This window comes from Cryptomeria japonica, chromosome 7, assembly GCF_030272615.1.
Source record: "Cryptomeria japonica chromosome 7, Sugi_1.0, whole genome shotgun sequence".
NCBI lineage: Eukaryota > Viridiplantae > Streptophyta > Pinopsida > Cupressales > Cupressaceae > Cryptomeria > Cryptomeria japonica.
The window spans coordinates 696,594,103-696,608,316 of record NC_081411.1 but is presented as its reverse complement, the minus strand read 5'-3'; the positions used below and the strand labels follow the sequence as shown (position 1 = coordinate 696,608,316).

The 14,214-nt window shown below is 36.1% G+C and overlaps 1 protein-coding gene across 7 annotated transcripts in view; it reads right to left on the bottom strand.

Moving 5' to 3' along the window:
- LOC131033051 (6-phosphofructo-2-kinase/fructose-2,6-bisphosphatase) overlaps positions 1-14,214 on the bottom strand; it is a 211,362-nt gene that overhangs the window by 120,950 nt on the left and 76,198 nt on the right. For 6 of the 7 annotated variants that reach the window (XR_009103553.2, XM_057964168.2, XM_057964170.2 and 3 more), the window contains one exon: positions 9,063-9,110. The exons of the other annotated variant lie outside the window; for it this stretch is intronic. Coding sequence is in view for 5 of the 6 variants with exons in the window: in XM_057964168.2 (XP_057820151.2) it covers positions 9,063-9,110 (48 nt within the window). In the remaining variant the exon portion in view is untranslated. The remainder of the gene's footprint in view (positions 1-9,062; positions 9,111-14,214) is intronic. 7 annotated transcript variants of the gene reach the window in all.

Here is a 14,214-nt window from a genome sequence, read left to right as displayed (position 1 = left end):
CTTGTTGCCAAGTCCCTGCTCATACTTTTGGTGTGTAGCTGATTGTTGCATACCGTGCAAAGTTAGTCTGAGCCTCGTTATAAGTGTATGTCTAACTTCGATTGTTAGGAGAGATTGTTCTATCTGATGGTTTCTTTCGACAATTTGAAAATCTTTAGCACTCCCCCTGAAGATTGCACCGCCTTCGTGTAAGTTGTGCTTTGCTGGCGAAGTGAAGCGCGGTTGGATTTTGCACAAGTTATCCCGTCTCCTTGTTCCTAGGATTAGATTACCTTTAGTTTAGCTTCCCTCTACCCTATTCCCATTTACTTTCTGCATATTTCATAGTCCGAAAATCTAAAACTTAGAGCTTCATTGCAAATCATCCGTCGATAAATTCTCGAGCTTGCATAGATTTCTTCAACATACGTAAGGCCCCTTGGATTACCAGCAATCACATCAGCCAACTGAGTCACATCCGCAGCATAAAAGGAACCTTGGAGTCGGTTGTCTGATTCTTCTACTATATCAGCATGCAATCGTACTTTGATCAAGAGAGAGTGAAGTGACTGTTTGGCAACTTTATTCTGTGCTGGACGCCGTCATAAAAAACGCGTCAACAGGAAGGTTAGTCAATCCACCTTCTCAGGATTGCCCTTTGTGGGTATGGCTAGGTTGCTTGCATGTACAAGTCAAGTGCATGCACTTCCCTACACTTCCAGATTGACATGCAGGGGTTGTGATCACCATTGTAACCCATTTTTCTATATAAGGTTGTTAAGCCTCATTGTAAAGGGTTCTCTCCCTGCTGCCTTGAGCTTTCTTATGCTCTTCTCTTCTCTTGAAGACTTGTAATTATTTTTGCATTTATGCAACTGTAAGTTTGGCCTTTGACCTTTGAATGAATTGAAACTATCATTCTTGCCTTACTTCAACTTATGCATGTTGTGTATGTGTTCTTACCTCCATTATAAGTGTATGTTTGTGGTTTTCTTCTCTCCATATATGCTGTGTCAACTTGTTTTTCTGAGTGTGACTTGTGGGAATCCTTCTCCCCTCTTGACACTTAGCAAATTCTAGCCTCCATACATGCGTTTGGGTCACTCATACAACTAAAGTTTGTGCATCTCTTGGGTATTTCAGTTGATTCCTTGTGTCATTTCAGGTGAGGAGAGAAACCATCTCTTCTTGGTGCATCACCTCCTTTCATTTTAAGCAATTCTCTCTTCCCTTTCCTCTGCAAGTTGTTAGGATAGGTTTAGTAGTAAGTTTTGAAGTGTTGAGTTTGTTCAACACCTGCACCTATTTGAGGAAGGAAGTTGGCCTTCTCCGAAGATTCAACCCCCATGCGCAAGGTCCCACACTTCGGGGTTGTTTCCATGTTTCACTAGGTTGCTGAGTCAATAGCTTAGCAAGGGTGCAAGCTTTTGTGATTACAGGCTTCTCAAGAGAAAATCGATTCATTGGTGTGATTACCATTTACTTGTTGACATTGGAGAGCATTGGGATTTGGAGGAGATAAGGGTTTCTACAAATTTCGGGGCTATTGGGCATTGGAGAGCATAGCTTCTTCATTGTAGCAGCTAACTGATGTTGTGTAACATTCAGGTGAAGATTGCTAATCAATTGGCTTCATACAGAGGTCAAAATTGTGCGAATAGAGGGAAGAAATCTCAATTAGTGACTTTGGAGAAGAAGTCAATGAAAGTGAAGGCAGATCAACTATCTTTGAACAAGAATAAGGAACCTCTAAAACAACCTCACCTAAAGTGTCAAAAAACTCCAAACAATCACAACCATGCGGTATCTTCGTTGAAGACTGAAGATGCACAATAGGATCATCCGGGAAGGGCTGAGTATCAAGATCTCCATATAACTCCCAAAGTTTAGTCCAAAGAGCATGAGGATGTAATGTTCCCCAAATAAATAAATAAACCATGAAAATAAATATGACATAATATTAATTATTTTTTATATTAATATTCTAATTGGGATTAATATAAATAATCAATATTGTTAACTTATTTTGTTAACGCATTATGAATAAAGGTAGTTCATAAAACTACTTCGGGGGTGAATAAAGTGGCATGGCGTAAGTGTTTGAGGTAGGCCTGGAGAAGAATGTGAGTGTGAAGTCTGCGTGTAAGGTTACACGATTAAACTTTCTTCCTTTCGTCAGTCAGTGGACTGGCCGATTGGTTGTATATTTCTGGAGCGGAATTATTGTCCATGGGATCATCATGAATTCTTCCTCGAAGTGGCTTTCAACGCCAACGCGGAATGGTGCAGTTGCTTCCTTCGTGATGATTGGGTATGCTGCTGCCAACGAACTTGGTGCCTGAAACGAACCTAGCCTTCAACAAAAACGTTTTCACGAGCCTCTTTACCCGATATCGGGAGTATGATATTCAAATATTACGGTGGTTCTATCTGGTGATGCCGTGAAGGAGCGTGGAGGTTCCGGTGGGAATGCTGGCCAGAGATACGCATTCCGTGGAGATTTGTTACTGTTTGGTTCGAAAACAAAGGTTGAGTGGCCCAAGTCCGAGCCTCTGTCAACTACCGTGAGTTCTTCTCCGTGAGTATTTTTGCTGTTTGATAGGGAAGAAGATATGACGTCCATATGGTAGAACTCGACAACCTGATTGGCACCACATAACTCGACAACCTGATCGGCATTACATCTACTGCAACGTGGGCAACCACAGTTTAATTATCAGGTGCATGAAACCTTCTTTAACAAATGATTGAATGCTTAATTGAAGTGAACAGATTCTGAATGTACAATGTATGTAGAAACTATGTATGCTTACTGCGGAGATTACACAGAATTAAATGTAGGAACTGAACAGATGTTGTTTCAGAATTGTGGAAATTAGATGTCTGAGTGCAGTAAGATAATTGTTATTTCAACACTTCTTTACAAACCCTGAGAAAGTCATTATCAGAGGTATTTTACAGAGGACACTCAAAATCAACAATAGACTCCAAAATGTCATCATCAACTTGCATAACAATGACTTTGAAGACAAGATTTTTTGACGAGATGTGTCTGGTAGGGGAAGAAATTTATACAAATATGGTAATAAATGAAGCCACTAAGATGGGCAATGATGCAATCGCTCCATTACATATAGTTCTCCCTCTTCAAGATAATCAAACAAGAATGAAATGTAGAACTCATAGAAAACTAGGACAATTCTTCAAAATCTCAAATATAGAACCAAAACCTCCAAATATGATGTGAAACTGAAAATTATCACAAGTCAAAAAATAGCCAATGGGGCAAAAATGGCAGCCTGATTAGGTGATAATGGTGGCAAGAAGGTCGTCTAGGCCAATATGTCTAGGAGATGTTGAGACAATATGTCGACGTTGAGAAGCACCAACCAAAGCAAAGTAGATATTGATGCCTCAATCAAAAATGATATGCCTCCTTTGAACACAATAAACAATGATGCCTGGCAAGAAATCACAGGTCCAAAGACATAACAGCTCCAATATACTCAATTCAAATATAGAGGCTTGAAATGTGAATATATATATGCACCAAAGATAAAACAACTAGAATATCAATTAGTGATATCACATGACCACAATAGCATTAAATTGATTAAATTATGCCGTAGCCAATGAAGTCGGCTCGGCTCTAAAATATTATTGCTCTATCCAAAGATATTGGGGAAAGATATATCGCTGCCAGTGTAAGTAGGACCCGAAATGAAGAGAGGTTGAGCTCAAAAAAGGCAGTTCCCAACTTGAACAATGTCACTCTACAATGATATTGAGCAAGTAAATTTATCGTTACTTGGTGAAAGGCTTGAGCTCAAAAACTAAATAATGTCGCCCTAGAGAGATATAAAGTCAGCTCGAATTGAGGCAATTTCTGAAAATTCAAAGAATTTGAAACACCAAAATGAGGTTGGGTCTGCGAACTGGAGGTCAATTCTCTGGAACAGGAAGGAAATCTGCTTGGACAAAGCTTTGATACCATGTTATAAAGATTAAGAACCCATCATGAAGCTGGCCACACTTCAAGGGATCGACCAAGAAACAAACCAACCACAGGAGAATGTTGCAACATGAGCAAGAATGAACAATGCAGATCAAAATGAATTGATATGATAGAATGTACAAATGAGCCTTGCTTATATAGACAAGAGATGATGAGGCCGTTACAACTACCCTCGATACAAAATTAAATGCATGACACATCTAATATTAAGTAATGAGCTATGACTCATCTCTATCTAGAATGACACCTAAGATAACTAAAATGTACAATATTAAATTAGAGTTCCATGTGACAACTAAGCCATCCTAAGTAAATTTAACATTTGGGAATAAGTGCTAGCTAAGAACTAGTTAGGATATGTCCTTGCTTACACCAACAGCTCCTTCCTCAAGCTTAACCACATCATGAAAGCCCCTATTTGGTGGTAAACTAGGAGGAATTTCGCCAAACACCTTACTATGTTTATCCAAGATGGATTGAATGTCAACATGGTAGGATCTCCAATCCTTCAATGGACCTCCATCCTTTTGGCCGAAACCACCATAGGATCCCCATAGGAAAGGGCATAGAAAATTAGTTTCTTCCCATTGGATTTGATCTTCAATACTAAGGTCTAGTAATTTTGTGTATATTTGCTAAGTGCAACCATTGCACTTCCAAAACCAACTCCATCTCACCAATGCCAATCACATAGAAATCATCTCACATCTTGTGTCCTAGAGTCAACTCCAACTACTAAATCCTTTGGTCGCATGGAACAGTACCCATCAGCCAATATAACGTTAAACCCTTCAAAGTCTTCTATCCTCAAACCCATCTTAGCCACTAACCCTTCATCAACAAAATTGCGAGTGGCCCCACTATTGATCAAAACAATCACCCTTTACCCTTGTAAAACTCCTCTAACATGGAAAGAGTGATAACTAGGTTCCCTTTATAAAGCTACAAGCATGCCAATTGGATGCTCTCCTCCTTGGTCTTCTTGCTCAACCTGATACACAACATCCTTAGGCTCAGGCTCATCTACCTCTAAATCCTCTTCGAAAGATACTTCTATGTAATGTATTTGATGGTGACCCTTCCTCAAACTCCTGTGACCTAGTTACCATGGACCTCTATCGGTGAAGCATAACTTTTTTCCTTTGAAGCTCATTCTTGGATCCCTCGACTTTGTTTGGTTTTAGGGGTAGTGTCTTTAGTTGAGGAATAATATTTTGAGGCTTCCTATGTTGAGTCGGATGTGCATTCTTGGAGTAGAATTTTCTTTTCGCCACTAAATCCTCCAAATTTAGGGCTCTCCTAATGGTTTCCTACAAGCAATTTGGATCAAATCCCCTCACAAAACCCTTGAGTGGTTTGGAGAGGCCCACAACAAAGAGAACTATGAGCCTACTTGTTAAATTTGTGCCCTAGTTCAGTAATCAGATTTGTAACATTTAATTATTTGTTGTCATTTAGTAAACCATAATCAACTAAATTCAAGAATGAACCAAGAAAGCAAGAGACAAACACAAATACCCTGGGAAAACCTCCAAGGAGGAAAAACCCAGCATCTGATCCCTTTTTCTATATCAGATCTGCCTTTCTAAATACTTCAAGTCTGCACCAAAATGCCTTATATCCTCTTGGACAATTTTGCACAATCCTCTTTAGTAATTTCGCACCTTTAGTTGCAGAGCTAGTTCGCTGATTGCATGAGAGATGAAGTGATTAATTGTTTTTGCAATTTACCTTTATTTATATGAGACTTTAACCCATATATCCTAGGTCGGCCTTAATCCTTTTTGGCGCCAATTTACTTTATTGAGGCGTGGTGCTTTTAGTGTGGCGTGGAGGATGGGGCCAGACTTGTCTTGGGGGCACGCTACCCCTTTAAGATAGGACCCAGTCCTATATGGGTTCGGATGTTGCCTTAAGGCAATCCGAACCCATCTTACCTAGTTATAAACAACACTATTCTCTAGTAAGTCCTAGAATTGTCCCCATTTCCTTGTTTTTAGCTTTATATTTCTCATGACATTCCTAATATGTTTAAGACATTATCCAAACTTTCCTATCTATCTTAAGTATTTAAGCACTAAGGTCGTATATATTATATTGATAAATGAATGTGCGATTTTGTGAATGTTTATGGAATCTGTTGGAGTTTTATGTTAATTATGATGATTAATGTTGATGAGATGCTTTTCAAGAAAACTAGCCTATGGTAAAGGAAAACTATCAACCTGCAAACGAAGGATGATCACCTACAACGCATTCAAACTTCCTCAATTGATGGAGGCAATGGCCGAGGAATGTGGGAATGGTTTATTTATGAATCTTTCCACCTTTATTGATGTTGTCATTAGGAATAAATACAATCATGAGAATAAGGAGAATTTGTGAGAACTATAGAACATGGCTCATAAATTGTTGTGCGTGTTTTTTGCATATTTTTGGTTATAACTGCTTCCTTTTTGATCCAGAGTTCTAAGAGGATTGTGATACTCGCACCTCTACATAATTACGTTTCCATTGTTTTTTAGGATAGAATAAGTCTTCTCCCTACGTTTTTGGGGGAATCGACATTTGTTTACAAGTTGCTTTGAGTCCAAAAATAATGTGACTCTCATGATTCTATATATATGTTGCATCCTACCAAAGTCGATAGTTAGTCGATAGTTAGTCAATAGATTTGGTTATCGATACGTTTATTGAATCAATATTCTGTTATCAGTTTATGTACTCTTTTTGAATTGCAATAAAGAACAGATTTAGGCAATGGAGCTTTTAGTTGATATTTTTATACAGATAATTTGGGATTACAGCTACTCAAGCAAGGGCCACTTGAGGTAACTGCAATACTCCTAGTAGCTTAGAATGTTGTTAATAGTAGCTTAGATTGCTGATAATGTTAGAATAATTTGTTGAATAAATTTAAAGATAAATACCCAAACACTATTCATCCATACCATACCATTCATTATTCATATGTACCATACCATATTATTTATTCATCGTAACATAACATACAGATTCTAAAACTTTTGGATTTCTTCCTTTTTTTTGTGGGGTGGGGATTTGGACAGATATTTGTCCCCATGTGCAGAAGATCTGACAGCCTTTGACAGCAGATTTTGTGTTCTTTTCTCCCTTCTATCTTCTTCTCCATTAGATTGGATTAGCATACCCTTTCTTAGGGCTTTCTTGCTTTGAATCAACACACCTTTCTAGGGTATCCATAGTCATCATTTCTACTTGAAACTGGATCCATAATGAGACCTATGAAATAACAGCCATAGCGTCATGAGAAGTGAAAGTTGTACTACCAATTCCTTTGAAAAAAAAGCCCTTTGGCTTTCTATATTCCATAAAGAAACCCTTTTCTGATTAACTACCATGCAAAAAATAAAATCCATTGCCTACAGAGACAACTTACACAATAGGCAATATTATACCTGTTATGACATTTTACTCCTGAAGAATAGTATGGATGGTCAGGATGAGCAGAGACATTCATCAATTCACATCATTTTTCTTCATTGATCCTAAATCATGATAGCTGATCTGGATCTGATGTACATTTATTCACTGTCTTTTGATCTCTCAAGTTGCTATTAATTTGGTGAACTAGACCATTGATTGTTTCTAATTCCTCTCTCTTTCTTCATGTATTTTACCCTTTTCTTTGTTGAGGTAAATGGAGTAAAAATCAGCTTCAAGCTGTGTCAGATCAGGTTGTAATTTAACCTAAAAGGTCCATGTGATTCTCTTATCGTTGCACTGCTTTACAAAAGATGGTTTATGGAATATTTCATGATTATTGAGTGCTGAATATGAATAAGATAGCCATCAAGAACAAGTACCCTCTTCTATGGAATTTATACTTGTTGGATAAGCTCCAACATACCAAGTGCCCTGATTTATGTTTCAGTCCTTTTGATCTATTTTGGTAAATAGAGGACATTAATAGAATTTATTTCTTTCTTTTCTTTCTTTCTTCACAGAGCTAGACCCGAAATCCAAATATCAGTTTAGTTGAAACTAAGATAATTGAGCTTACTTCATAGGTTGTAAGACTCTCATGAAGAGTTTCTGGACAGATTTCTACTTATTCAATTTAGAAAATTGCACAAACCAAAGATGAAAAGAAAAATAAGATGTAATATAAGTACCAAAAAGATTATGGATTATCCAAATGATGTGGGACTCACAGAAGTAAAAATAGTGTATGATGACATATTCTATATCTTGTCCCAAATGTGCAAGCATATTCAGCACCTGCGAATTTCCCTTATGCAAGAAGAAAAACACAAGGATTTGCCACTGTCAAAGACTAAACTGCCGCCAAATAAGACAAAAACCAAACTTCAATTTTCCAGAATAGAATCTAAGATGTTTCCTATTCTGCCTTTCCATAGAAGTTGGCCTTTTGGAGCATGGACGTTTCAGTTGTTCACTTGCTTGTACATCTATACTCTTAGAGATCATATATTGATCTTCTAGAGTGACAATTGTTTCAGCAAGTTTTATAAGGATAAACTGTAAAGCATTCTTATAAATGCTTTAAAAGCTCTAGTGTTCTTGAAAGCTCAACTAAAGCAACTGGCTTCTTAACCTTGCATGATGATCGTGGATATAAGGAGGCACAAAACCACTCTAAAGAGTTTATCAACACTACGTTTTTCCAAGATAAATTCATGTGTTCATTCTCTCCTTCTATACATGTTCCAGTTTTTAACTTTCTTAGTTTGAAATTTCATTTTATGTTTACGTAAAATTCAAAACTTGCATCACAATTCTAAAAATGATTTCATTCTTAAAAGGATAATTTATAAAGGACAGCAATCTAATTCAGTTATATCAAAATTATACCATGGTATGATCTGCGTTGGTAAATTAGGAATGAAATATCTATCCTAATCATGGATCTTAGTGTTACCCAATGAATCTTCAAATATTCATGGCCTTTTCAAAGATTTACATGATCAAGGAAAAAAATAAAAAGGAATTAAAGGAAAAACAATTATGTGAACGAAAAATCAATTCTTGATGATAATACAAATGAGTAGTTTGAATTTGATCATACCAGGAAAAAGACTATTCGCCCAGGAAGATATCCACTTATATTATTTACCTGCGAGGCAAAAGATATCTTTAATTAAATTATAGGGAAAAAAAAGCAAAAATAATGAATTGTATCAATTTCTATGGATGAACAATAGCCTTTGTGGGATTGAACATCTTAAAAGCAATCATACAAAAGTCAAATTCAAAATGTTATTTTTTATAATTACAAATTTTCCCATTAACTGGGGTTTTATTTTGTGAATTCTTTGCACAAATATTGGTTATCGAATGAACAAAATAAATGGATGCATTTTGATTAAGGTTCCAATGTTGCATATACCATCTAGTCATCTAGTTGAAACACAGATATCCATACATAGCTTTGATAATAGGACATTTACCACCAGTCTCATCCCTTTAACCATCAATTCAAGGTAGACTAACCATACGAGTAGAATTATTTCCCCCCATGGTCATTTGCATTTTGATACAACATCAAATTTTTAAATTTAATAACAAAAAGAAATGCAATTTTTCCCAAGGTTCATAGTTAGATAGCATCTCCAAACAAAATTCCCCACTACAACACTTTGATATTGGATATATAATTGAAAGAGCAAAAATGGAAACCCTAAGTGTATTTAGTATTGTACAAGTTAAACAATCTACAACCTAGGATTACACTTTCTTCCTTTGACCTAATCTAGTTTAAATCTGATCATAAACTAAAATTTAACCAGTAATTACAACTGAGAACTAAATCTCCTATCATAAACTATTAGATTTTCACACTCAAATAGATAAAATCAAGAGTTAGGAAATGGAAAATAGAACTAGATTATGATATGAAAATAAAACTGAGATTAGGGGTAGAAAAACATCTTTGATGTGGAATCTGATGCTAGAAATGGACTCTGGGCGAGAGGTGAATGGTTCCCAGATATATTCACTTGATTCTAATTTACCAAGACACTAAAGTAGGTGATAAAAGCTCCTATTAGTCAACTGTGAAGTCTAAACTCGCTTTGTATGTCACTAGCGCTAAAGTTGCATATTCTTGTCCTTCTTAGACAACTGTAAAGGAAACTAATATTGGGTATGGGTGTTCTTGTCCTCTATAGACATCAAATTAGGAAAAAAGCATTAGTAATGAATGCTCCTGTAAATCTAGTGCAAATCAAGGGCAGAAACAACTTTGAACTATTCAATAGGTCAATTTCAGAGTTCCAATGCTAGTGTCTGTCTGTCTTGCTGCTTCTCTGTCAGTACACCTCTCTATCTTGCTGCTTCTGTCACTGTCACCTTTCAAAATGCTCTTAATCTCTTGTTATTGATCTTTGAATATCTGCATGTAAAAAGGGGGAAAAAGGAAATGATGTGGTTGTTTATGAGAATGCCTCAGTCAATCCCCTCGGCTGAATCTTCTGTAATATGCAGCCCTGTTTTAGGTAAAAAAAATTGCTCCTTTCCCTTTACCTTTCCACAGGTTTAGTGTTCAGTAATTATGTCAAACAGTTTTCTTTGCCACTGATTGTTTTTTATACTAATCATTCTTCACATTCAACTTACAGTTTGCAAGTAAGTGTCAGAGATAAGGTTTGATTTGCAGTCATGTATGTATCAGTTTTTAAGATTTTCAAGCCTCATTGATCATATCACATTGCAAGTGATAATGAACCACAGAACAGAGAGAAAGATAAATGATATTTGATATTCATTGTGCAGAACCAAGTATATTCATTTGCCAAACTGAGATGTAATTAAGATTACAACTTACATGTTTAACCAAGACTTCCATTCATTGACAAATTCTGGAAGGATGCATGACTGAGATTACATTGCAAATTATAATGTGCTGTTGTGCAGCTCAGTGCATGAACAGCTGCATACAAACTCTATGAAACACCTCTCCAACTTCTCACAACTTCAGAGCATAGGCTGTGTATTGATTACAAACACGTCCAAGATCATCAAGCCTCTTTCCACAACATCGTATAGCTTCAGCAACAATGGTCATTAATGTTCCCTTGATCCCTGCAAACTAATCAATCTTCCACACACATAGCAAAAGATACAACAGCAACCAAATACTAATTCACAATTCACGAATCTTCTCAGACTCTCCTTACTGCCCAGCTACAAATTGCTTCAGCAACACCCTTAAGGTTTAGCTCACGTTGTCTTGATCTCTCACCAATCTGAAACCTCACACCAATCACAACAAACAACAATATTAGACTCAGAAAGTCATCCCACACAGATTTTATATGACAAACTTCACGTAGGCAACCCAAGAAGAATTTTTGTGCACCACAACAGCCCTAATCGACCACGAACTCCTCCTGAAGCTTATGCAAGAACAAGGAATGTTCAGACTGGAAGGATCAACTTCAATAATGGCTGCTCTGAACTTCACATGTCTGGAAGAAATTCCCAATAGCCCGAATTGCTTCATTCAAACGCCCAGCCAAAAAATCACTTCCGCAACCTTCTTACAAGCCTCACACAACAGATGGGTAAGAATCGACCAACGTATAATAATATCCATGCCTTACCAAGGACTTGGTCAGACTATTTCCAAGGTAATATTAAGCATCCAATGCTCTTACAAAGTTCAATCAAATATTAAAATATTATTTTATTTAAAAAGAGCCGGCCTAGCAAGCAAGCACCTCCCGAACAATCCTTCTTACTTCAGATTGGAGAAGCAAATAATAAATAAATCAACCCTCACTATACAAACAAAATGTAAAATATTTGCCCAACAAATTAAACTTCAATCCCACAATCCCTCTCGTGAAACTCCAAAGCACCAAAACACCAAAGGCAATGATAAGCCATGCCACTATTGTGTTCTTCTATGCCTTCTATCCCTCGATTTACGCCATCCTTATGCCAGAACTTAAATCTTATTAGACCTCAGGTAAATGATAGCAACCATGACTTATTTCAAATAAATTATTTCCAAATGCTAGTAATATTAAAACTCTATTTCCAGCAATCAAACTCTATTCTTAAAATAAAGCTAAATACACCAAAAAAAGGCAATCAAACCACTATTTTGTAGAACAAAATTCTACTACTGAGAGGGGGAGGGGGGATGAATCAGAAGCAGATTAAACTTTCAGATCCTTTAATCAATTAAATACTCTTGATAAATTGAAAAACTTAAATTCAGAACTAAAAGATTGCAACCACATGTAGAGATCAGTACACAAGAAATATGTGGAAAAACCGCAGCAAGAAGAGCTGCTAGGATTTACTATCCTAATCCAGCCTCACAAAACATTAACTTACACAGAAATTAAGGGCACCAAACTTGTTTCTTGAGAGCACCAACTCAGCACCCTTGAGGCACCAACCATAAGGATGTGACAGATAATTTATCACTAATTTCAAAACTAAAACATTGCACTTTATATCAAAGTAATCTACCTCTGACTTCAAATCTATAATCAGATTTTCACAAACAATGCTGCGTCTGTAATCTTCAGGAATCCTGTTCACAAACTTAGAAAAGCCTCATCAAATGGATTGCAAAATACTATTTCTTATTCAAACTTTGAATCACTGTATTGTTTAAATCACAAAATCTCGCATCACCAAGTTAATTATATATGCTCAGCACTTTGTAATCTGCCCTTATTAACTGCATACTTACAGCACTCTGTAATCTGTCATTATTAAATGCACACATACAGCACTTTGTAAAATCTGCACACTCAAAGCTTTTTCATGATGAGTCCTCTTCTTTCCAGCCACTATACACATGTTCAGATTCTTCTCAGTTGCAGAGATATTCTATTATAATGATTAAATAATAGAAATAATTAACATATTCAACGCTGGCTATAATGTCTCTACTTCTTAACCCTCCAATCGAAATACATACACACATTTATAAGGGTCCTTTGTCCTTGAAATGGCTATCGGTTAAGTAGTTGAAGGATGGTTTAAAAACTGTCAATTACTTATGCAGTTAGTAACTGAAATCTTCCTTAACTGCCTAACATTCTTGTACATCACTGGGAAAGAATACAAGCAATCTTGTCTAGTTTCAACCATAAAAAAGAAATAGTTTTAAGTTTGTAACCAAATACAAGTGATAAAAATCAGTTGTAACTGAACCAACCCGATATTCTTGAAAAACCTCATGCAAATCATCAACAAATTTCTTTCTACATGATGCAACCATAAGTAATAAACAATACTAAAATTCTGTTACTAGTCCTCTCCTTCTTCGTAAGTATATTCTAGTATTAATCAAGGAGAAAGAATAATGTACAGATGGCATTAATATTCTGGCATTAGTCTTCATCATGATTGACCTACTTCTCAGAGAGAACAAAGATATCACAATGATCATCCAACAACTACAGCATCGATTCCAGCAGATCAAAATACTATCATTCCTTTGTTGTCTGATGATTGTTATTTCACCATTCAAGACAACCAGATATGTGCTCTCTACATTTGTCAATCTAGGGTTACATATAACAGAAGATCTGCATATTTTATTGACATTAATGCATTTGTTTAGGGTTGACATCAATGACAAATTCTTCTAACATATTTCCCTCTCAAATATTAATCGCCTCAAATAACCCTTATCATAGTATGGGCCAAATAACGCTCAAATATGAATGTACAGTAAATGCTCTGGGTCAAATAGTTTTCTGATATAATTATTCATCAAATAATATCCATAGCTTTAGTTGCCAGCCAAATAATATATTCTATTTGCTCTATTTTTTTCTCCAGTATCTCAAAGTTCAGGTTCCTGTAAATAAAATTTGTCTTTAATTAAAGACTACACAAATTTTGTACAATAGAGTCCACATGTGTATTCAGAAGTAAATCCACCCAGATTGAGATTGCGTTTTAGTCCAATCCAACAAAACCCAAGGGTTTTCGTCCTAGTGCACTGAAAACCCAAAAGCTCTCAGAGCTCTTCGAAAAGAAATAACAAACCAAGCATCCCACAACTGAGTCCAAAACTGCCTTTTTATAAATTTCTCAAGAAGCTTCCAAAAACCCTTTCAAATTTACCTCACTTTTTTATATGAGGAAAAGAATAATAAAGTGACTTATTCATTTTTCACTTACTCCACCATTAAAGTCACTTTAATTACTTTATTAAATAATTAAATTATCATTAAATTGTTTTTCTT